Raw genomic sequence first — 26,998 nt, 5'->3', positions numbered from 1 at the left:
AATGAATCAATTGTATGGCACGGGCACCATGGAATATCTTATTATCAGACTGGAGAGAAAAAATAATAAGTATGAGATAAACATACTATTTTATTTCTTTTATATTACATTTCTTAGAAAATGTGTTGAGCAAAATCTTTTTTTTTACTGGAATTGTAAAGTGAAAAAAATGGAAATTATATGTAGGAAGTCTTTAAAATAATGTAAACTCAAACTTGTAAAACAAATAAATCTTTTGTACTATCTTATAGCAATAGGTACAAAGTTTGGTTGAAATCTAACAAGTGATCAATGAAAATGTCTAAAGTTCCATACAGATAAATCAATCTGAATTAAAGGCTTTTTTTCTGTCAAAAGTATTAATGTCCAACTTTCATTTGATGAGTCATGTTGACACTATTTTTATATGAGGGACTGCAAAGAAATGAACTAAAAATGTATTTGTCTGTTTCCTTCACTATGGAGAGATACAATTTCAAAAAAGTTTTTTTTTAAAGTGTAAGTGTTAAAGATTATTCTTTCCTGTATTTTTTCTTTGTCACTTCAATCACTCATTCTGTATTAGGATATACCTTTGTCAGTTCTGTATTCATTAAAAGATAATGCATAATCATAATCCTTGAAAACTAACACATCCAGTCACATATGTTATAAACGCCTGCAGGAGTGGAACACCTTCACCATTCACTGAGCTGCAATGAAGAAACAAAATCTACAGGAATCTCCTTTGGAAACATGTAAGTGGACTTGGTTAGCAGGTGCTGTTGATTAAGAAATAATAAGTTCCCAAAACATGGTTTATCGTAGAATAACCTGTGTTTTGAGTTCTTATGCATAAGAATATATCACAAAGTCCATAAGCCTGAGTGATATATTATTTTGCATAAAACAAAAAACTCGAGTTATTCTACGATAAAACACACTTGGGAACTCGTTATTTCAATTCTAACACGACATACTAGTTTCAACAGTTAGAAAACAAGAGCTGTCACTAATGGTGACAAATGCCCCCACAGTGCCTTGACCTTTAACCTAGTGACCTTGACATTTGACCTGGTGACCCCAAAGTCAGTCGGGGTTGTGTACTCAATAAGTACTATCAGCATGCGAAGTTTGAAGGTCCTGGGTGCAGTGGTCCGCGAGTAAAGTGCCTTCATGCAAAAAGTTAACGATGGCCCCTGTGACCTTGACCTTTGACCAGGTGACCCCAAAGTCAGTAGAGGTCGTGTACTCAATAAGTACTATCAGCATGTGAAGTTTGAAGGTCCTGGGTGCAGTGGTTCGCGAGTAAAGTGCCTTCATGCAAAAAGTTAACGTTGGCCCCTGTGACCTTGACCTTTGACCTGGTGACCCCAAAGTCAGTAGGGGTCGTGTACTCAATAAGTACTATCAGCATGTGAAGTTTGAAGGTCCTGGGTGCAGTGGTTCGCGAGTAAAGTGCCTTCATGCAAAAAGTTAACATTGTGACAAACAAACGAACTAACGGACGGACAGTTGAAAACTAATATGTCTCCCTTTGGGGGCATAAAAATAGTAACTGCTTTTTACGACCATGCTACGCCCCTGGATCGGATGACGTCATTGCCACGAGTGGTTTATTGCAGAATAACCCGAGATAGATTTTGCTCTACATGTATGTAGGTTATTTGCTGGTCGTGTTAGAATGAGAGGTAATGACTTGGATGCACAAATAAAGTGTAACAGATTCTTTCATTCTTTTCCACTGTTTCAATTACATTTTCAGAATTTTCAATATGATGTAATAAAATACCAATATTATATTTCTTTCTAATGAAATTAATAAGGGTTAAAAGAAACCTTTATACTTATCAGTTTGAATGATCAAGAATAATTCATTCTAAAGGAATATTTTTCAACATTAATTTTAGGACTGCATTTTTGGTGTTCTCTTTAATTTTGACTTACATGTACATGTACTAAGAAAGAATATGGAGTAAGACATCATACACACCTGACAAGAAAAGGCTGTGGAAAACAGTGATGCGTTTTATTTCTGTATTTTAAAACTGTCATAAAGCTCTTCAACAGCGTGCCTGGTTTAGCTTTATCAATCTTTGTCATTACAATCTAAAACAAGCAATAAACACAACATGGCTTTATGTTAACATCTTACCACAGTGATATTGAGTTGTCCCTCATCAAAATATAGTAATGATCTCCCAAAGAAGCCCTGCATATTGCAGGTGTAAAACATTTGTTTTTATTGCTTTCATATTGGATTTATCTTCTATTATTAGAAACATTTTACTAAAATTTAGTAAGGCCTTAAAATACTCATGAAATATTTTCTTTGAATGAAGGTGTTCAACTTGACAGCCTAGGAAACTGCCATGTAAGGAAACATTGTCATAATTTACATACACAATAATCTATATTCATGGAGTTAATCATTTCAAATCTTTCTGCATCTACTGTGTTTGGCCCATAACCATCAATGAGTAAGAATGTCATCTTCAAACTAAAATGAAAATGCAAAACAACTGTTTGGACAAAAATAAACCTTTTCCTTTACCACTAGCAGATCTAGGTGGCAAAATATATGCAGTATTACTGTTTTCTAAACAATCTTTAAATAAACTTTAAATAAACATCCTAAACATTTTGTCATTTCACTTTAAAATTGCAGTACTTAGAACTGCCAGTGCCAGGCACTACTTTTTTTAAAGGTTACACAAACTGCACATACAGCCCTGGATCTACCGTGATGAAAGCCCAGTATGGCTTTTTCATACTTGGAGTACCACAAAGTCTGACCATAGTTCTCCACTAGTCTTAGAGCTATATGAAACTGCATTGATCAATCTATTATTAATTTTTCAAAAATCCAGTTATACTTTGGAGCAGAAACATTTTTGCATGCCATATTTTCACCTGTGGGAAAAGGAAGTTTTGATTCAAAGTGATGAAACACAAATACAGTGTAACTTCCGAAAACCGAACAACCTCCGGACCAGCCTAAAAGTTCGGTTTTTGGAAGTTTCCGGAATTCAGAAGTTTGAAAGTTTGTAGGCAAAGTGGACGTGGTGCATAAGAGTTATGTTTTCTTACACATAGGATGAAGGATATTTTTATCCTTTTTAATTTTACAATTTCATATTAATTAATTAGATAATTAATCAATTATTTACAAACATTAAGGATAATAAATACATAAATAACAAGTATAAAAAGAAACAACAGAACTTTACATTAACGCAAACATTTTCCATTTACATTTTACCATCTTTGGAGTCCCGAGTTCGTCAGCATTAAATTTTAATTAATGTTGATATTGCATAGTTTAATCGATGTAACTAATCATTTAAAAATCTATCTTTCTTTAGTTCAAACATTAAGAAAGTTTTTAACACATGAGATATTTAATTCATCACATTTTCATAAATTGAATACAAATGAAAGTAATCGCTAATTACTTCCTTACTTTTGCATCAAATGATCATTGTGATTATATAGCGTGTCAAAATAAACGCGCACCGCTAATAAATAAACAAAAGAACATGTTGACAGCGTTTCTGGATTATCAGGTTGTACTTTTAATCCAGCAAATATTTTGCTGTTCGGTTTTCAGAAGTCAATTTTAGTGTTGAAATATAAACGGAGCTTCAAAAATCGTCCGGTTTTCAGAATTCGGAAGTTCCTGTTTTCAGAGGTTAAAAATATATAGAAATAAGAACAAAATAAAACGGGACATTGGCTTTCATGCGGTTTTCAAAGGTTTCCGGTTTTTAGGCGGTCCGGTTTTCGGAAGTTACACTGTACTGTGAAATCATTATTTTCTGTGGTGGGGACTATTCTTTGTGGTGGGGACTATTTTTTGTGGATTTTATTGCTACATCAATCCACAAAAATAAATCCCAACAAACAAGTAAGGTTCCCCCTTCTTTTACCTGTTAATGGGAAATCAATCAATTCAGATCTCAATGAAATAGCTGTTTGGAGTAAAACAACCGTGCAGTTTCATATTCCTGTTTCTAAAATCAGTTCCCTAAGTCTAGATAACACATTATGTGGTACTCAAAGCACTTTCAAAATATCATGGCCCATTTATAAACTCACAACATAAGGTATATGAAATTCTTCCAGCATATTCAGTCCAATCACATCAGTTTCTGTTACCCCAACAGTACTATCTACCAAGATGAATGTCCGACTCAGTCTGAATAAAACAAAATCTAACTCAGTTACAATGTAAATATTTAGGCTTTTGTTTACTTGGCATGCAGATGCATTCTAAAGACAGTAAGCTGTTAAAAGAAGACAAATCACAGTAAGCCATTAAAAGAAGACAAATCATACATTTGTCACAGCCCAAAAAATGTTTCTGCTGGCATGTTGTAATTTCATGTTTGCACAGATAAAGGCTAAGGTGGCCTATTTTAAAACTGAGACTGGTCCGTGTACATGTACTCGAGTAGTCTTAAATTACTCTAAAATCATAAATTTTTGTGGTGGAATATTTTTTGTGAATTTCGTTGTTGCAATAATCCATGAATAAGTAAATTTTCCATTTGTTTCATCTTCAAAATTTGAAATCCCACATTCATGTCTCTATAAAATTGTTGTTTTTGTTGAACTTTGCCCACAAAATTAAATTTCATGCTCATGAAATGCAAAATGATTTCAGTTTAACATGTAACAGGATTATTTATAACAATGATAGCACTATTGATAGATCTTACTTTCAAAATTCCATAACTGATAACCCAAGTAAGTAGTTTGGGGATGAGGAGGTATATCTTAAAAGATGTTTAATTTCCAAATGTACAAGAGGACAGTGCAGTAGTTTGTTGGTTCCTAGTTTTTACATAATTATTGGGAAAAGTCTGCTCTATAGTGATCTATAAGTTTCATGAAGATCCATCAATTGATTACTTTGTCTTCTAGGACTTTTGGAATTTTAAAACAATTAAAGGGAAATAACTCAGCAGTCATTGAAGAAAGAAACGCATGTACCATTGCCCTAAAGTTATCCATACTTGTTCTAAATTTCAAGACGATCCAACAGGGTTTACATGTACTTTGTTATGTGGGAATTTATGGATTGTAAAGTAAAATCAAAGGCCTGAAGGGCCTGAGTCGGCTAATGATTGATGTACTGACAGTATAGTCTACCAGTTTCAGTTTGTTTTTAGTTTTTTTCTTAAAATTTCATAACACAGCTCGATATTTACCCAAAATATTATATCCGGATACGATTACACTTTTCTCCAGTTTCAACAATATATTTTACAAATTGTGATGATACGAAGACATTTAGCAGCAATTGGCAGTATCTGACATTGAAGTTTATGGTTAGATTACCTCTTATTTAAATCTTTTCATAAAAAAGTTGTTTCGTTTCATGAAAGCACCCTTACAGAAGCAAGCCTCTGTGGCGTACATGCTGCGTATTTGCTGTGTATATGCCGCGAACAAAGTAGTACGCCAGAGGAGTACATTTTACATACACCGCATGCCGCGTACATGCCGCATACTATTTCGACGAGTACACAACATGTACGCAGGAGGTCACTAGTACACTTCAAGTACGCAGCACAGACTCTGAAAATTTAAGGAGTACACTGCATGTACGCAGGAGGGACTTGTACAAGAAAATAGTACACTGCATGTACACCTCAGATACTTTGAAATTTGTGCAGTACACTTCATATACGCGGGAAAGACTTGTACAATTTCTTTTGGCATTTATACTCAGTTTTTTTTTTATAAGTTAAAGTCTGAAGTAAACTTCATATATGCGGGAGGGACTTGTTCATTTTCTTTTGGTGTTTATACTTTGAATTTTTTTAGGTAAAAATCTGAAGTACACTTCATGCAGGAAGGATTTGGACATTTTTTTTTTTTTTTGGAAGCAAGAACTTGATTTCCGAGTAACTTTTATCTTAATAGCATAGAATAGTTCAGATTACCGGTATTCTGAACAATGAAAATTTGCCATTTACTATTTGCAATGTTCATTTGTGAAGCTTACATCTTAGTGATTTCTGAGCTGCACCTTGCATGCAGTGTAAAAATGTATATTCTTTTTCATTTTGAATTAATCCTGGAGCTTTCTAACTTGGATAATTGAAAAGCCTTATTTGAACTTCATTGCATTACAATTTGTAATACATGAAATAATTACCAAGATAATGCCTCAACAGCGCCCGAATGAGAAGAATTAATAGCTCTCACTGTTATTTGAATACTCTTAAGCAAAACACCATTCTATCATGTTTTATAAAGGCTTTAATGCTCATTATGTTAACTCATTAAGGCCTCACCAGATTAAAAAGTTGTTCATCGGATTTGCCGCTCGTATATTTTCAGAACGTTTTTGGCTAATTGCGCTCGCCCCATTGAAAAAAATCAATCCAAAATTTTTTGGTGCGCTACTTTTTACGGACGTAAAAGTGTATAAATGCTTATATAATTCCAGTCCTAGATTGTTCTCAGATGGATTTTAATCAAAATAAATACATACTACGCACACATCGTCTATAATAAATCATAACACTTATATTTAGTTGCATTAAAGTTGTTTCCCCTTGATGCAGTTACGCCATTTTCTTCAAATGTTTACCAAATTACATGCTACAAAAATTGATTTATTTCATTGAAAAGTGGATGAAGAAAAGCATACTAATTTATTTGATAACATCAATCTACATTATTTTGGTAAGGGTAAATACTTATTGAAGCATGTCACTTATCTTTTTTCTGTTTTTTTCTGTCCAAATGATCAGCATTTGCATACAAAAGTTGGTGGGGTAAGGAATTTACATTATCACAGCAGTTTCGCCACAAGAGTACACAGCATGTATGCAGCAGGAGTACACAGCATGTACGCCGCAGGACTCTGGCCAGGAGTACACAGCATGTACACCGCAGGAGTACACAGCATGTACGCCACAGGAGTACACAGCATGTACGCCGCAGGGGTAGTACACCGCAGGCTCATTTGCATGTGAAAAGTGTATGTGCCACGTACATTTGCGTACTATTTCCCGCATACTAAAATCCTCCAGCATACATCCTGTGTACTATGTAGTCCACAGCATGTACGCAGCAAGTAGTACGCGGCAGAGCTCATTTGCATGTCAAAAGTGTACTACAAACGTACAATCGGTGTATGTGCGGTGTATATCCTGCGTACTATTTAAAGCCCTTGATTTCAGTACACATCATGTATGCATCATATACGCTGTATGTACACAGCAAGAGTACGCAGCAGGCCTTTTTCTTCTGTAAGGGCAGCCAAACATAGACGATCCACTTTCGATTTCAAAAACTACAAGAAAATACAATTTAAAGTTTCGCCGATCTGTTTATTTCTCGAAAAATAAGAATTAAAATCATTTTTAATATCAGTAGTAACTAAACAAACCAGTAAGAGCTTCTTCTTCCGATAATTTATCCGTTTAATGACTGCAAAATTCAACCCACGCAAAGTTTATAGAAATCATACGATGCGTGTTTACGTTCAATGTGGGAGAATTAAGGCTGATGGGCTATGTTACCTAACGCATCCGGACGATTCAGATTTTGTTTTTAAAAAAGCACTGTGTGCGTCTCTGTAATTTTATATACGTTTTTACACGCTTAGAAATTATTAGACATGCGTATTTGCATTATTTCTATACGTAATTTACGCTAATACACATCTTATCTGGAGCCCTGTGGAACTATTTTTTGTCTTTCGCTGGATGTTACCCAAGCTTTGTAAGCCTGCGCAATTCTTGAAATGCACATTTATGCTTAATGAGTTACATTCAAGTATTGCACAATTACAAGTCATAAATATGACAGATTACATCGTATATTGGTCATAGCAAAGGGAATTGACACAACTTAACTTCATTCATGCAGTGAACTGTTTGAAGTTTGAGAAATCTAATGGAACTACATCCCTTCACATGTTATTCAGTCCATTTAGAGAATCGCTGAACAGCAAGGACTCGTCAAAAGGCTTTCAGCCTTTAGCCGACTCAAAAAGGGCAAAAAAGAAGAGATCCTGATGAAAATATATGTGCATGTATGCCCTATAGTGGTCTATATTTATGTAGTTTCATGAAGATCCATCAATAGATTACTTAGATACAGTCAAAAATCCGTATCTTTACCAAATCAAAGGGGAAGCTCTGCTTTTAATTGGTAAAGAGGGATAATACTACATGTGAGCAAATGTCAGGGCATCAAACTTTATTAAAGTATTTGTAAAATCTGCATTTTGAGTATCTTCAAGGACATTAAACTGTATAAAAGTCTTTGTAAAATCTTTTCACTAGACAACTATAATCCGTCTTTTCAGTTTTTAAGTATTTCATGACATTATCTGGTGTGTGTGTTTTAGGGGGCCTTTTTCAATCTCCAAAAAGTGTTTCCCCCCCATTTTTGACAAAAATTCCCCTCCAAAAGAGTTTATCCTCTTTTTACATTTTGAAACCAAACCTATTACCAGGTAGAATATATGTAAACCATACCATTTAAAACAAAAACAATGAACTTTAAAGCCATTTTCATCTTATTATATATAAGTGTAACATATTTAAGATAAATACTATTTTCATTACAACATGAATTTTCCACTTTTTTAATCGTTAAGGCACGATTTCCCCTCCAAAGAGCCCATCAACCATTACCCAAGAACTGGAAAAACAAGAGCTGTCACTAATGGTGACATATGCCCCTGCAGCGCCTTGACCTTTGACCTGGTGACCTTGACCTTTGATCTGGTGACCCCAAAGTCAATAGGGGCCGTGTGTACTCATTAAGTACTATCAGCATGTGAAGTCTGAAGGTCCTGGGTGCAGTGGTTCGCGAGTAAGTGCCTTCATGCAAAAAGTTAACGTTGTGACAAACGAACTAACGAACGGACGGACAGTTGAAAACTAATATGCCTCCCTTCGGGGGCATAAAAAACACACTGACATTGTTTACTTATATGCAAAGATTCCCCTATTTGACAAATAGCTGAAAGTGTGCACCTTCAATATTCAAACAAGATACAAACTTTTTTCTTGTTGAGAGGAAATTTTCAACAGATGATGCGTAGTGCTCTGGCATATTGTATCCATACCCAGGCATATCAACTAGCGTAAACCTCTTCCCAACTTGGAAAAAGTTCAGTAACTTTGTGCTGCCCTGAAAAAAAAACATACAAAGGTAATACATCATTTAAAATTATCAAAAACAAACATTTTTAAGAATCTCTCCCATTTACAAGTTAAATGGTAATTCCTATGTAACAGTTCCTTAACTGTAAGTGCAAATTAAACTTACTTTGATGTAAAAAAATATTTAGGGTGAAGTTTTAGTCATTCACTTGGAAAAGTTTATCTCATGTCTATAAGTGCCTTGTTCTAGGTGAATCATTTTAAAGGACAAAAATTGAGCTGCAAGAACAGTGTGATTTTAGTAAACATTTAAGAAGCAAAGTAGCAGCAGAGAATATGACAGCTATCTCAATGATCATGGGTCAAAATCTAATCACAAGTGAAGTTTAAAAATAATTCTATGGTCCTCCCCTGACTAAGGTATTCATTTGAAGGAAACAACATCAAATTCTATGTTGGAGATCTTACTCAACAGTGGTATCGTGTGAAATAAATTGGAAATCAAGAAACCATCAAGTAAACATCTGTGGCAGACCAATTCATGGTTGCACCAATCAACTAAACTGAATCACACAGAAAATAAAACTCCGATTCATTTTCTGTTCAAATCTTAAATTCCACAAATTCCTATCTCCACAAAATAATGTAAAAGCACTATTTTGACTGTGTCAAAATTTTGCGAATTTGAAATTTTTAATATGTTCACGAGGCCTAATATTTGCCAAATAGTAACAAGAGCTCAACACTCGACTATTAAACTGCCTTGTCAGATGAATGAAGACAAAAGTTGAAAAAGGGGAATAATTTTGTAAAATTATAAAACAGGGTTATGGAACCTGTAAAAATGCATATTAGTTCATGACAGTGGACAACTGTGTTAAGTTTCAATCCATTCCCATTTGTGGGTACTATTTGTTTGTTTTTGGGTTTAATGCCATTTTTCAACAGTATTTCAGTCATGTAACGGCAGGCAGTTAACCTAGCCAGTGTTTCATGATTCTGTACCAGTACAAACCTGTTCTCTGCAAGTAACTGCCAGCTTCCCCACATGAAATATCAGAGGTGGAGGACAAATGATTTCAGACACAATGTCTTTTATCAAATCGTCACAGATAACATACACCCCGCCCCGGGATCAAACTCGCGACCCCATGATCTGTAGACCAATGCTCTCCCTACTGAGCTAAGCGGGTGGGCTCTTGTGTGTACTGAGATACCAGCTTACATACAAAAACTTAACCAAAATTGCTAAGTCGAAAAAGGGGCATAACTCTGTAAAAATGCTAAGCAGAGTTATGAAACCTGTGCACGGCATGTCAGATCATGACAGTGAACAAGTGTGTGAAGTTTCAATCCATTCTCATTAGTGAGTACTGAGATACCAGTTTACATACAAAAACCTAAACAAACACAGCTGTTGAAAAAAGGGGCATAATTTTGTAAAAAAGCAAAACAGTGTTATGGAATCTGTGCAATATAAGTCAGTTTATCACAGTGCGTAAGTGTGTGAAGTTTCAATCCATTCCCATTAGTGGTTACTAAGATACCAGCTTACATACAAAAACCTAATCAAATCGGGACGCTGAGGCTGATGCGGACACGGACACTGATGCCGACCCATGAGTGAGTCCAATAGCTCTACCTACTCTTTGAATAGTGGAGCTAAAAATAGTATCCTACTTTAATTGAATATTACTAATGGGGAATATTTATGCTAGGATTAGTTTTCACGACATGTAGGGCCTCGTGTATATAGCGAATCCCCGCGAAAAATTCTGCTTTTACAGTAGTCAGTCTGAACAAAGCCAGAAAAATGACACACCCACAAAATTAAACAATTTCATAGTAATTGTTGATAACAACAAACTTACAGGTTTTTTGGAGACCCTGACCAGAGCATCCGTATGACTTAGCAGCATTTGTATCAAAGATGATTTTCCGACATTGCTTCTGCCAATAAATGCCACCTGAAAAGCATAGGTTTCTAAATCTAATTGCTAGGAGATCAAACAAGAATTTAAGATCATGGAAAAAGATAAGTTATGTGAAATGACGTAACAAGTACTATATGGCAGGTTTGTTTCTTGAACACTTAATACAAGGTCTTAAAAGTCCTAAACTGTAACTATGGCAAATTATATCAGGCTTCAAGAAACTGATAGACAGCCACCAGACTTTTGGTCAGAGAAACTTAAAATCATTATCTGTTTCGGACTGAAACTGATCTGACAGACATTTTCATGATTTAAAAAAATGTATTTGAAATACAGTAGTATTATAGTATTGGACGCTTAACAGCAACTGATAGGTCATCAAAATATTTTTGCACTTCTTGTCCTGGTAAACCACTCTTCAACAATTTTGAACTAAATGACTGATTGTGTATGTGTCCGACATCTGGTATGAAACAGATGTTAGTTTTGCCTGCTTTGTTGGCAAATAAAACACGTTTTTTCGTTCACCTTCGGCCTTTGTGATTAGATTACTATATATATATGCATCTGAACTAAAAACCATGTTTTATTGCAAACAAAACACGCAAAACTAAAATCTGTTTCCCAAATTTAACATTTTAAAATGTAGACTTGAATTCAAAAATGAATGGAGGTAGGGAGACTGTTTCCAATATGAAGTACAATCGCTCTTTAATACAATTGTTTCCAGACTGTAATCTAAAAATAGATGATAAGTCATTCATAAGATTTATGCAACTGCATTTCAACGAAGCTGAAAAAAAAATCCACATGTGGTGTAAGGGGTTTCTACCTTAAGTAGCTGTTCTACCAATTTCCACAATTAGCTGCTTCAAACATGTTTGACTGTGCAATTCATAAACAAAATTCATGCAATATATTTAAGTGAAATGAAACAATTTAAAGCTGATTTCTCTAAATAAACCTCCACTTGAATGGTTGCCATGTAGTCTAACCTTTCATGTTTTTACTGCTCCTTTTTTGTAAGTCAGAATTAAAAGGCTATTTGAGAAGGAACAAATACCACAAAATCAATTTCTTACCTCTGGAAGTTCATAATCTGGCAGATGTTCCTCAAACACTGCAGACTTCAGGAACTTTATATCATGTTTGGGGCCAGATATAAACAACTGCTGTGCTTCAGCTACCTCCTCTTCCGATGGTCTAAACATGTAATCCTTCTCTGGCAGTAGAGGTACAGCTGTAATAAGGTATTGTATATATCAAACAAAATGTTAAAAAAAGAAAAAAAGTTTACATCTGAGTTAATTTGAAGGCTTAAATCTTAATGGGATGGCTTTCCCCTTGATTACTGTACAGGGTATCATCTCGATTACAATGAATGCTTTAATCTTGATTACAGGATGGCTTTAATCTTGGTTATGGCAAAGGCTTTAATCTTGATTACAGACTAATGAGATATATTTTCCAAAAGAAAGACTGTGTCTGAATTAAGTAGTGGACCCACACTGACACTAGGCAAGTTATGTATTATCTCTGCACCATTTTGGCATTCTCTGGTTTTCACAGACAGCCATGTGCATGTTGAGCTACTATACATCCAAAGAGTATCAAACTGCGTAACAATAGTACATTTATAATTCAACAAAAATTGCCCATTGGCATTGTATTACCAGTCCATTATCCGCAGAGAAAACTGTAACATTTTTTTTTTTTCAAAAATGGTCTAATTTACAAATAGTTGGCTTTAGAATGACTGTTATAAAGAATAATTAAATGCTTTTTGCAAGACAGACTGCCTTATTTTGGGCAGTACTTTTGTAAAGTATTATTAATACTCTCTTGACAGATGGCAGAGTTGTGGACTGGACAAGAAAGCATACACTGACTGACTGATTGACAGTAAGAGACCGAGGGACAGTAGGGAACTACTAATTAATATTTACTAAGTATTCAGTCTGATAAAGAGAACAAGTATATTTTTAGTTAAGGCTAACTGATACTAGAATGAAAGTTTCCTTACCAACAAACTGCTGGAGCCTGTCTATAGGGTTAAGAATTTCATCAACAGTCTGGCCTACTTTATCACGTCCGCTTTTCATTCCTCGACTCTCCATGTGCTGCCATACTGAACTATTTCCACAACTAAGCAAATCTGCTGAACAATATTTCCTACACTGTCCATGATATGTGTAGTTATTTAGCCATCTATTCTGAACTTTGTTCAATTCTTTCACCCCTGTATGTTGGCAATGAACTCTTCTATTAATGATAACAGAGTGATCTTTATATGAAAGAAGGGATGAATCAGTAAACAATTTTGATGAATGTTCATGCAGGTTTCGTCTATGTATATTTAAATCCTGAGAATATAGTTCTGAAACTGGAGTCCTTCTTCTGCATAAAGAGCTATAACATTTCTGACACAGTGATCTCCTTTGACAAAGCTCTGATACCCGCCTTGCATTAACAGTTAAGTATCCTATGGCTTGGAAAACTGACTTCAGTCTCAAGTCTAGGCAACTTTTCTGTAGCAAGTTCATACTTGGTCCTGAGAATCTGAATCTAAATAATCCAATCCATTATTTTAATATTTTCATTTCAAAGTTTAGAAAGCTGTAATTTTAAAATTTGTTCATCATAACCATGCCAAAGAGTTGAGAAAAGTGATATTGGCAGAGAGATTATTTGTGTAATGTTTCTGTGAAGAATTTTTTTTTTTTAGAAAACACGATTTATAGGATCTTTCAAAACTTAATCACTGGCAAAATGAAATTCTACAACGTGTTTCGCTATGATTTTATCCAAGAATTCAATAAATTATTCATAAACGACAAATCTACTGAAAATTTAACAGAAGCCAATGAAAAATAGCTTTCAGAAGGTTAAAAATTGCCTGGTACAGGAGTACTTAAAAAAAAAAAAACACTAATACTTTGTTTAACTTTTAAATTAACTATATATGCAAAAAGGAGACTGATGGGACCTTTTAATTAAACAGTTCATGAACTAAATCAACAAGAGATACAGAAATTCTATGAAAATTAAGGAAGGGGGTTAAACATTTTCTCTATATATTTTTCATAACAGTGGCCTTGACTTAACAGTGACCTTGTCCATAAGTGGCTACAAAGACAGACCCACAAACTTTCTGGTCTATTAAAGGCGTACGCTAGAATTCAATGTATATGAGATGGGCGAAAATTTTCCCCAATAACAGAATTTCTTTAAACTTTGGATATTGAAGGACAATCATCTAAGAAATAAAAACAAGAGCTGTCAGAGGACAGCAACGCTCTACTATTCAACAGCCTTGTCGATTGAATGAATACGAGTCGAAAAAGGGACATAATTTAGTAAAAAAGCAAAATAGGGTTATGGAACCTGCATAGTGCTTATCAGCTCAGGACAGTGGACAAGTGTGTGAAGTTTCAATCCATTCCCATTAGTGGATACTGAGATACCAGCTTACATACAAAAACTTAACCAAAAATTTCTATGTTGAAAAAGGGGCATAATTTTGAAAAAAAGCAAAATAAAGTCATGGGACCTGCTTTGTGCATGTCAGATCATGACAGTGAACAAGTGTGTGAAGTTTCAATCCATTCCAATTAGTGAGTACTGAGATACCAGCTTACATACAAAACCTTCACCAAAAAATTCTAAGTCGAAAAAGGGGCATAATTTTGTAAAAAAGCAAAATAGAGTTATGGAACCTGTGCAATGTAAGTCAGTTTATCACAGTAAATAAGTTTGTGAAGTTTCAATCCATTCCCACAAGTGGTTACTGAGATACCAGCTTACATACAAAACCTTAACCAAAAATTTCTAAGTCGAAAAAGGGGCATAATTATGTAAAAAAGCATAATAGAGTTATGGAACCTGTGCAATGTAGGTCAGTTTATCACAGAGAATAAGTGTGTGAAGTTTCAATCCATTCCCACAAGTGGTTGCTGAGATACCAGCTTACATACAAAAACTTAACCAAATCGGGACGCGGACGCAGACGCCGACGCAGACGCCGACGCGGACGCCGACGCATGGGCGAGTCCAATAGCTCTACTATTCTATGAATAGTCGAGCTAAAAATGCAATAAAAATCATAGGTCACCGGATTCGAAAAAGAGTTATCTGCCCTTGAAAACGTCATTTTTGGGGGAAATGCCGTTTTCACGGGCAGATAACTCTTTTTGATACCAGTGACCTATGTTTTTTATTGCATTTTTTTGTTTCTTAGATGATTGTCCTTCAATAGCCAAAGTTTGAAGAAATTCTGTTATTGGGAAAATTTTCGCACCAAATTCTAACATACGTCCTTAAATTACCTTGCTTACATCATTCCAAGTTCCACCGCAATACATAGAGGATATTTGTTTGTTTTGAGTGAATATGGAATATATCTTACTGCGAAGTGAGAAAATTTCAAATATTTTCATGCGCGCGTAGCCCTAGTGAAAATGTTCTCATTTTGAGGTGAGTTATTCTATATTCACAAAAAACAAACAAACTTTCTTTTTATTTTATGCTTAAATACATTAAGATATGCATTTTGTAACAAATTTTAATCTCACTGCAGGAAATAGACGCACATAAACAAACATGAAGTCAGACGTGCTGAGACATTAAAAAGACACACACGACATAAAGTTCCATTTTATTTTATTTATCGCTGCATAACATTAAGAAATCCTCATTAAGTAACATAATTTGAATCGAGAAATATATATAAACAAGCAAATTCAAGGAATTGGTATCCCCCGCTGAAAGGGTCTGTGGTGAGCAACGGCAAAAATATATCCAGCAAAAACTTACAAAACTTTACATGTTGATTATAAATACTGATGGAAAATTAAAAATCTAAAAAAAATCTAAAAAAAAAAATTGGGGGTAGGGGGAGGGGGGTGACCAAGGCAAGGTTGCGACCAGGTGTGGGTACACAATTTCACATGTTTAAAATACATGTTCATGGAAAAGAATGAAAAAAGTTTAATGAAATTCTTCCAATTGGTTGGTTTGTTATGTACAAATCTGTGGATTTTTAAACAATTAAAAGGCAATAACTGTATGGAAAATTGACCAATACAAAAAGAAAACGACAAGCATCATCAAAGTATGTTGGTTCATATTTATTTCAAGTTTCATGAAATTCTACAAACTTGTTACTGAGAAATGGCTGCAGACGTGTATTTTTCAATAAATCAAGGGCTATAACTCTAAAGGAAATTGACTAATCAAAAAAAAAAGTTAACGGGCATCATTGCAGAATGTTGGCTAATGTTCATTTCAAGTTTGATGAAATTCTACCTGCTAGTTACTGAGAAATGGCGGCGGACGGACATTTTTGTGCATTTTTCATTAAATCATGGGCAATAACTCAAAAGGAAATTAACCAATCTAAACAATAACTTGAAGGGCATCATTGCAGTATCTTGGTTCATGTCTGTTTCAAGTTTGATGAAATTCTACCTGCTAGTTACTGAGAAATGGCTGAGGACAGACATTTTTCATTAAATCAAGGGCAATAACTCTAAGAGAAATTGACCAATCAAAAAAATAACTTATCAGGCATCATCGCAGTATGTCGGTTCATGTTTACTTCAAGTTTCATGAAATTCTATCCAGTAGTTACTGAGAAATGGCTGCGGACGGACAACGCCATTTCAATACCCCCCTCCCGATTTCATCGGCGGGGGATAATTAACAAAAGGCAACTATAATTTTCATCCTGTTTTAAGCAAATAGTTTTAATTTATACACAATGTACAAGTAGATCGGCAATGCTATATCACTTACAGTGAGTGATATGGATTATATCTCACTGATAAAATACAGTATTTCATCAGTCAGCATAAAATAAATTTATCTCTTTCCTAACTTGAGTTATTGACAGAAATCATTTTTCTGTTTTCAGTAACAGCAATCCTAAATATAACCAGATGCTAATTTTTTATACAAGCTGACAATATGTAAACCCTAACTGAAGCTGAAAATAGGAAACCACCTTTCTGATGACCCCTGTGGAAAAACTTTTTTTAACTGTGACCTTTACCCTACTGACTCTTTATTTATTTATTTATTTATTTATTTATTTATTCAGCTGCCCTCCTAACTTTTTGCATTCAGACATTGCCTTACAACACTGTGCCACTGTGAACCTTGCTCTTGCAATATGCTACCAAAAAGTTTGCAATATATATCCAGCCAAACTGAAGTTATTGAGCAATTATTTTAACTTGATTCCACTTGCCCACAAAGCAATCCCAACTTTGTTATTACTATAAGCTACTTACATGCCAAGATTCATATAAGTGTCTTTACCCTAACTTAAGTTATTCACACAAGAAATGAAAAACTTGATGCAGCCAAGCCATCCAAACACCCACCCTCCCAATTTAATTACTGGGTTTTCAAGTTTGAAAAGAAAGACCAGTAATAAGGTCCTTTAGAAGCATAGAATGCTCTTAAGCAAAAACACATTGCAAACATGTTTGACTGAGTCTGTTAATGAGAGGTAATGAAAAGTGAAACACCCCTCACATCCACTGGCACCAGTTGCTTTAAGACTTTTGTTGTGCTAGTTAACTAAACTAGTCAGAATATCCTCTGAAAACATATAATGTAACCAAGCAGAATCCCTAACATAAAAATTGAAAGCGTACAATGATGACAACAGCTCAATACATATAATACAACCCTTCTGGTCAAACAAGCAGTGTAACCTAAATGTGAACAAGAGTGGCAGACTGTCACAAAATACGCCCGTCATCGAATTTGGTCTAATTCTAGGGCAATAATTCAAGAGTGCCTGGGGCAGATTTGGCTGGTTATCGAACTTGGCCAAGATATTTTACCCAAAAACATTGTCAGCAAATTTGGTGAAGATCGGATGAAAACTATTCAACTTAGAGAATGGACAAGACTAAATTCACAGATTTCGAGTAATTCAAGGGCCATAATCCAAGATTATGCCTGGGGTGATTTGGCTGATTATGGAACCTGGCTGATATATTTAGCCGACAAACATGCAAGTTTGTGAAGATTGAACGAAAACTGTTATACTCAGAGTGCGGGCAAGGCTAATTTCGTAGTTTTCTGAGTAATTCAAGGGCCATAATCCAAGACTGTCTGGGGCGGATCTGGCAGGTTATTGAACTTGGCCAAGATATTATGCCCACAAACATTGTCATCAAGTTTGGTGAAGATCGGATGAAAACTGTTTGACTTAGCGGGCAGACAAGGCTAAATTTGCAGATTTTCTAGTAATTCAAGGGCCATAAATCAAGAGTGCCTGGGGGATTTTGCTGGTTATCGAACTTGGCCAAGATATTATGCCCACAAACATTGTTACCAAGCTTGGTAAAAATCGGATAAAAAATGTTTGACTTAGAGGGCGGACAAGGCTAAATTTGCAGATTTTGAGTAATTCAAGGACCATAACTCTACAGCACCTGGAGCGATTTTGCTGGTTATCGAACTTGGTGGAATATGTTTAAAATTGTCATCAAGGGTCATTTTTTGTCTCTAATTTGCGTTCAATGGGCTCTATTTAAATGAGTAAAATCTAAAACTTTTCGGGGTAGGCCCCCGCCAAACCCCCAGCAGTTGCCCCTCCCACACCTACCCCAACCTCAGCTTATGTCGAGCGTTGATGCCTTATCTGCGTAATGATGAAATCACTCCAGTAACGCACCTGGATTATCGATCACAAATACAAAACAATCTGACTGTCGAAATTATTTTGATTACAGTATTTTGTCCAAATAATTGTACTCAAGAGATGAATATCATTATATTTTTGACAGGTCAACAACTTAAATATCGAATGTAAAGTCAGTCTTCCCAAGATCTATTACACTTCAGGTAACACTGTAATCAGAGATTGTGTATAACGGGGACAGATGGATGAACAGACACACAGACAATGGAAGAGCTTCATTTTTTAGATAATACCTGATGCTATAGTACACCTTCCCGATAAGTCGAATAAGTCAAGCTGCACCTAGGACAGACAGCTTTAATAATAGGCTACATATCCGAAATACCATCCACTACTGCATAGTAAAACCAAGGTAATAATAACCTTGTCAAACAATTTAATAAATTAACAATTTGATGAGTTCCTAACTTCATAGATCATCTAGATATTAAACTGCAATTTCATAGCATAATGCATAAAATAAAACACTACTGTATAAGCAAAATATACCAAGCAAGTAGGAGATGACAACGATGCGGGCAGATGGCTATGGGTTAGAGACCACCAATTGTTTTCCAATTGTTTTCTTTGTATTTCATCATTGTAAATGTTGATGCCCATATGGGCCAAACATAAGAAAATAAGCTTGAAACTTGAAACTTAGACTTCCATTATTTCGTGTACGGCCTTCAATAATTCGAAAACTGTATATCTTATCACATGTCTTTCAAGAACTATCTTATTTCCATCAAAATATTGGATGCAAAAATATAGGAAGTGTCTAGGGGCGGTCCTGCAATATACCACTAAGGACCACTAAGGACCGCTAAGGACCACTAAGGAGGCACAAAGGACCACTAAGGACCTCTAAGTGAGCACTAAGGACCACTAAGGGGTGACTTAGGGTACAATAAGGAGTGACCCTTAAGAAAAATCTAAGAAATAAATGTTAAAAAGCCTGTTATGGGTTTTCTAGGGGTACGGACCTCCTTTTTCTAGAGATTTAGGGTTATTTACATCTTAAATTTTGTTGAAAATGAAATAACAAATAAAACTTAACTAGTGTTTACTTAAAACTTGGATTTAAATGATGTACAGATACCAGCGTTCACCCGATTGTTTATCTTCTCTTTCAAAACCTAAATAACCGAGGAACTCCAAATGAATACACTGTTCCATGCGGATTAGTTGGTTGATAACAGATAAATGAGTGAATCTAACCGCTGGATAAATTATATATGAACTTCAGCAGAAAAAAAATTAGGATAATAATAATTATTATTAGGCCTATGCACCTATTTATTTTGTTTCTTTTATTTTGTTATTTAACAAGATATAATGATAATCGGCACGGAACTGATTGTTTTATAATCAATATTAAGTAAAAGAAATTGTTTGTGAAAACGTCCCTTGTATCTCGTAACGGCTACCAAATGTGTGGAAAACATAAATACCCTAAGAGTTAATTATCATTAAAAACAGTTTTTTTTTTCAAACATACTTAATATTTTTTAAAATAATTTTAATACCTTTTTTCTGCCAGTTCAAATCCTCATGATTTATTTGGTGTTCCTCGGTTATTTACGTTTCGAAGGAAAATGTAACAAATCGGATGAACGTTGTTATCTGTAAACCACTTAGATCCAAGTTTAAGGTGAATACTGATGAAGTCTTATTTTTTCTTTCATTTTCAATAAAATTTTAAATGTAAATGACACTTAACCTCTAGAAAAACGGAGGTCCGTACCCCTAGAAAATACCTAACAGTCTTGTCTAGAGGTATGGATCCGTACCTCTAGAATCAGATTCTAGAGGTACGGATCCATACCCCTAGACACTTCCATAAATATATAAATAGCGATACTTTATTTAAGTAATTTTCGTGCAAATGAGATGACACAATGTTTGAATCATTGGGACGACGGAAAACATTCGTTTGATGTAACTTTTTGTAGCATATTTTGTCAAAACATATAATGAAATACTGTAAATGCAGTAAAAAAGTCAATTTTGAAAAAGAAAAATCTTATCTATAGTTTGTTTACATGACTGACCAATCAGAACGGACAAACATGACCTTATTCCCAAGCATACACATAACTAATGCCCACTAAGTTACCTGTACATTTTTTAATTGATGGTCTCTGACCTAGTGGTCCGGTAGGTTATATATTAGAGACTACCACTTGTTTTCCCATTGAATTCCATTATAAAATTATGGCGTGCACGGCCTTCTATAAATTGAAACGTGTCTATCGGATCACTTTTTTTCCAACAACTGTATTAGTTCCACCAAAATACCTATGAATAGTGATACTTAAGTATGATTTTTATGTTAATGAGATGACTACTTGCTTACATCGTTAGTATTGCACGACAATGTATTTAATATGAAAAAAAAAAACAATACACATAAAATGTAGCAAATTTTATCAAAGGCAGTGGCTAGGTAGCCGGTTCTGGCTACCTAGACTAAAGGTCTAGGTAGCTTGCTCTATATATAGATATCGTATATGAACATGTAAGTCAAGGTAGCCGGATTTAATAAACTGTATTATAAAGAATCATAATATTAGTTTAACGAATTACATTTCTTGTAATTCATTATTTATTATTTGTGTTTAACCGGTATATTTCGTATTTACACGCTCATATCATATCGAGCGACATTTTCAATTTGTTATGTTAAAACGTACTCGATACATATATGAGATACTGTGATTCATTCTTAAAACAAAACAAAACAAACAGTAATAAAGGGCAAAACAAAGAGCATCAATGTACATTAAATGATGAGGCTCAACTGAACATTCTGGCGTTTGATCCTTTCTTGCTCCGTTTAAGTGATAATTGTAGGTGATCACCACTTTCGCACCTCTATGATTTTGCGTCTTTAATTAATTAACTACTACAAAATTTCTCCGCCAATTTGTTATTAGTCAATAATCTTGATTGGTTCTAATTGTTTGTTTGAACATATGAGCTCTTTATCTAAGGCAGCATAATATTCTAAATACGAAAGATAATAACTAATGACCTAATGCTAAAGAATCGCCGTCAGTTGACATCATCTATCAAAAATGTTTTTCAATATATAACAAACTACAAAAAAAATGATTAAAAGATATTTTAAGAATTTATAAACGCGCCATTTAAACACTCCAGTGACAAAAACGACATGATAACATAACAAAGTATCAACAGATATGATATAAGTGCGTAAATACGGCGAAATAAACAAGTAAGTCACAAATTATAAATAATAAATCACAAGAAATGTAATTTATTTAACTAATATAATGATCCTTTATAATACAGTTTATCAAAACCGGCTACCTTGACCTTACATGTACATATACGTTATGTATATATAGAACCGGCTACCTAGACCTTTAGTCTCGGTAGCCGGAACCGGCTATGTAGACTAAAGGTCTAGGTAGCCGGAACCGGCTACCTAGCCACTGCCTTTATCAAAAGGTATAATAAAATACTGTAAACACAGAAGAAAGCATCAATTTTGAAACAAATAATCACCAGATAAATCCATAATATGTTTCACTATACTGTAGAAAATCCTGAAAGTGTTTCTTTGTAGACTAAAACTAAAAAGCATTGATGATTTAATAGGGTTTGTTTAGAATTCAACTGACCGTTTCTCGACCTCACTTACATTCGTGTATTTTTAGGAAGCTCCTCCTACAACTTGGGTGTAGGGCCTACACCAGACTGACCTTTTAATAAGGTATCACTATTAATGTGTTTTCGTACGATATTTCGGTAGAGCCAAGATAGTTCTTGAAAAACATGTTATTAGATATACATGTTTCGATTTATAGAAGGCCATACACGCGATAATGTTATATGGGGAAACAATTGGTGGTCTCTTACCATTAACAAAAACTGGAATGGTAATTAAAGAGTTTTCTCCCCTTAAAGAAACACGCCCATTTGCACTATTCATCTGGAGGTTGCAGACGTTTAAAAGGCGATTAAAGTCACCAGGTTTAAGGTTTACATGTCAAGTCGTGTTGTTTATTAGTCTTTTTTTTTACTCTGTCCTGCATACCTATTCAAAGTCCCTGATATAAAAAATGTGAGGTCGCGACGGTATCCAGACGTTCCCCCCCCAGACAGTGCCTCCCAAGACGTTTCCTCCCTTGGAAGTAGTCCTAAATATAAGACCTGACATAACTCATATCACTTTATAAGTTCATTTTAATTGATATTTTACATTTTTTATTTTCCATGTTATGTCAGGTCTTAACGTTTAACTGAGATACAGTGCTTTAGGGTATACTGGTTTCGAAGCATTTTCCGTCGGCTAGTAGTATCTGTCAACGCATTATTTTACGTTTCGTGACGTTCTTCACAATGAAGTCGATATTGTTTCCATAATGCTACCCTGCAATCCAGAGCTCTGTGAAATTTCAGCAACAAAGGGTAAAAACTTTCCAAGAAAACTCGAATTGTTCATTCCATAATTGTTTTGTTTACATTCCGCACATGGGGTATTTCACGTGCAACTAATGGGCATGCGCAAAGAATAACTCCGTAATCCCCAATTAAGTTGAAAGTTCCTCCTTTTGGCAGTCGAAACCTGATGATTTACCAAAAATACATAATAAAGATAAAAATGAGTCATTTTTGTGCATCGCCAATATTTTTTTTTCTCGGTTAAGAAAGCAAAAACCAATATGAAATATAGATGATTAGGTTACCCCTGCCAGATTTTTCTTATCCAAGTGGGCCGGGGTAACTGGTCACATACTATGCGCCATACAAAATGACGTTTGTATCCCTTACGTAGTATATGTGTATTTAAGCTATATAAATTGTCGCCATGATGTCAACTGGCCGTGTAGCTCAATCAGTAGAACATTGGCTTCACAAGCATGAGATCGCGAGTTCGAGTCTGAGGTTTTGCTTTTTTTTTTACCTCCTATATTCAACAAGCCTAATTTAACACCTGAACCTTCAAACTTCTTAAAATTGTATTAAAAATTTTACCAGAAAGATTAAAAAAAACACGGATGGTGCTTTTCTAGTCGTATTCACTGTAAAAAAGTACATAAATATTAAAACAAAAATTGATGACGGAAACTGCTTCTGTAGTCAACCGATTCAGCTCTATTTATTCACCCCTTTTGGAGCCCCTATGTGTGTTATCACGTGCGCTAGACACTATTGATATTTATGTTTTCGTAAAGCAGAAGAGCTAAGGTGTTCTCTTTGGGAGCATTTTACGGAACTGAAATGTTCAAGAAAAAAGATATTTGAAAAACCTTCATTTTATGACGGAAACTGCTTTGAAACCAGTAGCGGATTTTAGGGTATAGAGGATAGATTGACAAATTTTATATTTAGACTTGAATTATTGTATAAATTGTCATATCATTCTTTAACTTGCATGCAAACAGATATTCTGACATACATTTTAAATATTTGCTTCTTGTGTTATTTTTCATAAGTCATCAAATGTTAAATAAAGCTATCCCCTATAGACTAAATTGGTGTATATGTGAAAATCGTCCGTGAATGAAAAGTATTTGATAGAAATTTAAAAATCTGAATGTTTTTGAAAAGAGAATACATTATTATTCTGATTTATATTAAAGAAATTTTGGAAAGTTTGTTAAGATGTGGATTTTAAACTAATAATGTAAAAAAATGACCAAAGCTATCCTGTACACCCTAAATCAGCACATATGTAAACAATGGCGTGGAGAGAAAAAAGATATGAATTTCTATGAAAAGCTGGCTGTTTTAAGAAGAATAGATGTTTTCAGTCTGATATACTGAATAAAAACTACAAAAGTTCATTTCTTTGAATTGGAATGCAAGAAAAATTAGTTAGCTATCCACTATACCCTAAAGCACTGTATGTTTTTTAAAAAATGTGTTTATAAGAAAAATACCAAAATTTGTTGTTATTTATCAGCAAAATAAAGGAAAATAATAATAAAGATCAATAATAACTGCCATTGATGTTTAAAAGAGAAAGAAAAATAAAAAAGACTTAGTTTGTTAAAATTATCCAATATTAATTAGTATGAATTGGGAAAAAATACCAATTACTTATTATTTAGCCCATGATGGTTGTGAGTTACCTTAAATAGATATATATTATATATGTTTTGCACTCTATTAAAAGATACGTTTTAATGCTAAGGTGGCAGGGGAGCGGTTTCGTAGTTTGGCCCCGGTCGATTTTCTGTATAAACAGGACAGGGGCGATATAAAGGCATATCTATCTTACTGGTTATTTATCATTATTAATTCTTTAATATATCTGGGGAATGAGGAACGGTTAATGATTCTACATGGCGGGTGTTTTAAAATTCCTAGCTCCGTACTTTCGGTTGAGGCTAAAACATAAACATCAGAACAAAAAGTCGGCCAGACGCTCGGCTGTCATCCATCCACTTTTTTTCAAGTGAAAATTAGGGAAATAAAGTGGTGGTTGGGAGACACATTCCACACCACCTGGGTATGCATCTATGTTCGCACTATACATATATGCTATGAAATTGGATTTAAAAATACAAAATGGATGAATGGCAGAGTTCGAAGTGAGGCCCGGTTAGGCTTATTTTGGTCTATAAAATTTGGGTGATTTGGCCAATTTTCACTACATCTGGCATGGAAAGCGACAGGTGCATAGGACCGGAGAGTCGTCTTTATGTAGTCTATAGTATCTGCAATAGTCCATAGTAGTTTCAAAGAAAAATAAGCAAAAACGAGATTTCTATGGATATTTCAACACTGGTACCCACACGTCAATGTGGAATTCGCAAATCTGCACTCCCCTGCCACCTAAGTTTAAAACAAAAATGGGTTCAATGGCTTTCTAATGCTCTAAATTATTGCGCTAGTACATGAATGTATACATTTTACTGTGCTCTCACTTACAACACAATATGAATAGTGTTTCCTGCAGACTCTAAAAGGGGCATGGTGCTTCCCTTGAAAAAGGGCACTTTTATTGCGCGGTTTGGCACTGAAAGGGCATTGTCCAAGTACGCTTGCTGGCATCATTTTACAGACACCATTTTACATATTATTTTCACATTGCATTTGAGAATTTTTCATATCTCAGATATGGGGTAGATATTTTGTATTATTCCTTAGATAATGTTTACCATACTTTCAAACATTTTTATTTTGTTACCAACATGAAGTGCTGGCTTGCATTTTCAGAGACAGATATCTGGTGATAATTTAATAAGTAACAAGTTTTATTGAACAACTATCAATGCCCAACTTTATTTTGTCAATCATCACATACCATTTCACCATTGAATTACGTTAAGAGCATAGGCAGTTCGTCAAATCTACATGTAATCAATGACTGTGTACCTAAATCGCTGATTAAACCCATTGTTCTTCGTTGTCAGTAAGATTTAGAAGACAAATCTACATGGAAAGTTACGTTTTTCTTTTGTTTTGGGCATACGAAAACGAAAGTAGAATGCTACGTAAAAAGTACATGCTGTGAAATTTGCTAGATTAGATCGTCTGCCACTATTTTTATCAAGTTTCTGCGATACAGGCTGAACACCACTAAATCCAGCTGTTCTTTATTTCATATAAAATCCACTCACTTCATAACGGTGTTTCGACATTTTCTAGCATATCAGATTTTCAGACACTTATATTCCCATAAAGAACTAGACCGCTACTTTAGAAAAACAAAAAGAAAAGTGGGTGTTAACTTTTATATAAGAAAACTACAGTTTGTTACAACCCGCTAAATTTACTATTTTTCGCTTCTTTCAATTTCTCTTTTCGTGACATTAAATTCTTACGCCGCCATTTTTATCTAGCATGCGATAGGAACATGCCGATTTCATTAGAATGCAAAGTGATACATACTGAAACGCGGTAGTGTAAAAGTAAGCACGTTGCTGCCGAGAAAATGCACTAGGAAAGGAAAAAAGATTAGTACTATTTATATTTGGACTACTTGTGACTAGACCTGCGGAGGCTTACATTCTATTTGGTAGTGATCAGCCTACATACACTAGTTTGAATCAATGATTGACTAAGAATCTGGTTTTTTTTTCTATCTAATCATACAGTATTTAGTAAAATAAACATACATGTGAATACCTATGGTTCATTGCGAATAATAATTCAAAATTTCGGCTTGCTTGAATGCGGCCGTGCACTTTCAACTTAAATTTCAGCCTTATAAAATTATTTTGACAAATTATTTACTAAAACAAAACTAGGGCCTTGCATTTTTAGTTTAT

General features: G+C 34.6%; 1 protein-coding gene across 6 annotated transcripts; it reads right to left on the bottom strand.

The window, feature by feature from the left end:
* Positions 1 to 112: 112 nt before the first annotated feature.
* Positions 113 to 26,243, bottom strand: LOC123556598 (GTP-binding protein 8-like). 6 transcript variants are annotated; one of them, XM_045347439.2, is made up of 8 exons: positions 19,131 to 19,195; positions 13,074 to 13,615; positions 12,133 to 12,290; positions 10,988 to 11,083; positions 9,014 to 9,144; positions 2,383 to 2,479; positions 1,973 to 2,088; positions 113 to 692 (listed from the first exon to the last, which is right to left on the bottom strand). In XM_045347439.2, exons 1-8 carry the CDS (start codon positions 19,178 to 19,180, stop codon positions 611 to 613), a joined length of 1,272 nt encoding a protein of 423 aa, XP_045203374.2. In that variant the 5' UTR covers positions 19,181 to 19,195; the 3' UTR covers positions 113 to 610. The 6 variants fall into 6 exon arrangements, 5 of the variants coding, with proteins under 5 accessions (XP_045203374.2, XP_045203373.2, XP_053398845.1 ...); XM_045347438.2 differs by lacking the exon at positions 2,383 to 2,479 and adding an exon at positions 4,078 to 4,177 and having other exon boundaries at positions 114 to 692; XM_053542870.1 differs by lacking the exons at positions 2,383 to 2,479; positions 19,131 to 19,195 and adding exons at positions 4,078 to 4,177; positions 26,103 to 26,243 and having other exon boundaries at positions 115 to 692.
* Positions 26,244 to 26,998: the final 755 nt, after the last annotated feature.

Source organism: Mercenaria mercenaria, chromosome 5 (assembly GCF_021730395.1).
Source record: "Mercenaria mercenaria strain notata chromosome 5, MADL_Memer_1, whole genome shotgun sequence".
NCBI lineage: Eukaryota > Metazoa > Mollusca > Bivalvia > Venerida > Veneridae > Mercenaria > Mercenaria mercenaria.
The sequence above is the reverse complement of the archived record's forward strand: the minus strand, read 5'-3'. Positions and strand labels throughout refer to the sequence as shown.

Coding starts and splice junctions, on each gene's coding strand:
- LOC123556598 (XM_045347438.2), bottom strand. CDS start 19,180: ATGAAGTTAGGAACTCATCAAATTGTTAATTTATTAAATTGTTTGACA. Junction 12,291..13,073: donor CAGGCTCCAGCAGTTTGTTG/GTAAGGAAACTT, acceptor ACCTTATTACAG/CTGTACCTCTACTGCCAGAG. Junction 9,145..10,987: donor TCAGGGTCTCCAAAAAACCT/GTAAGTTTGTTG, acceptor TTTTTTTTTCAG/GGCAGCACAAAGTTACTGAA.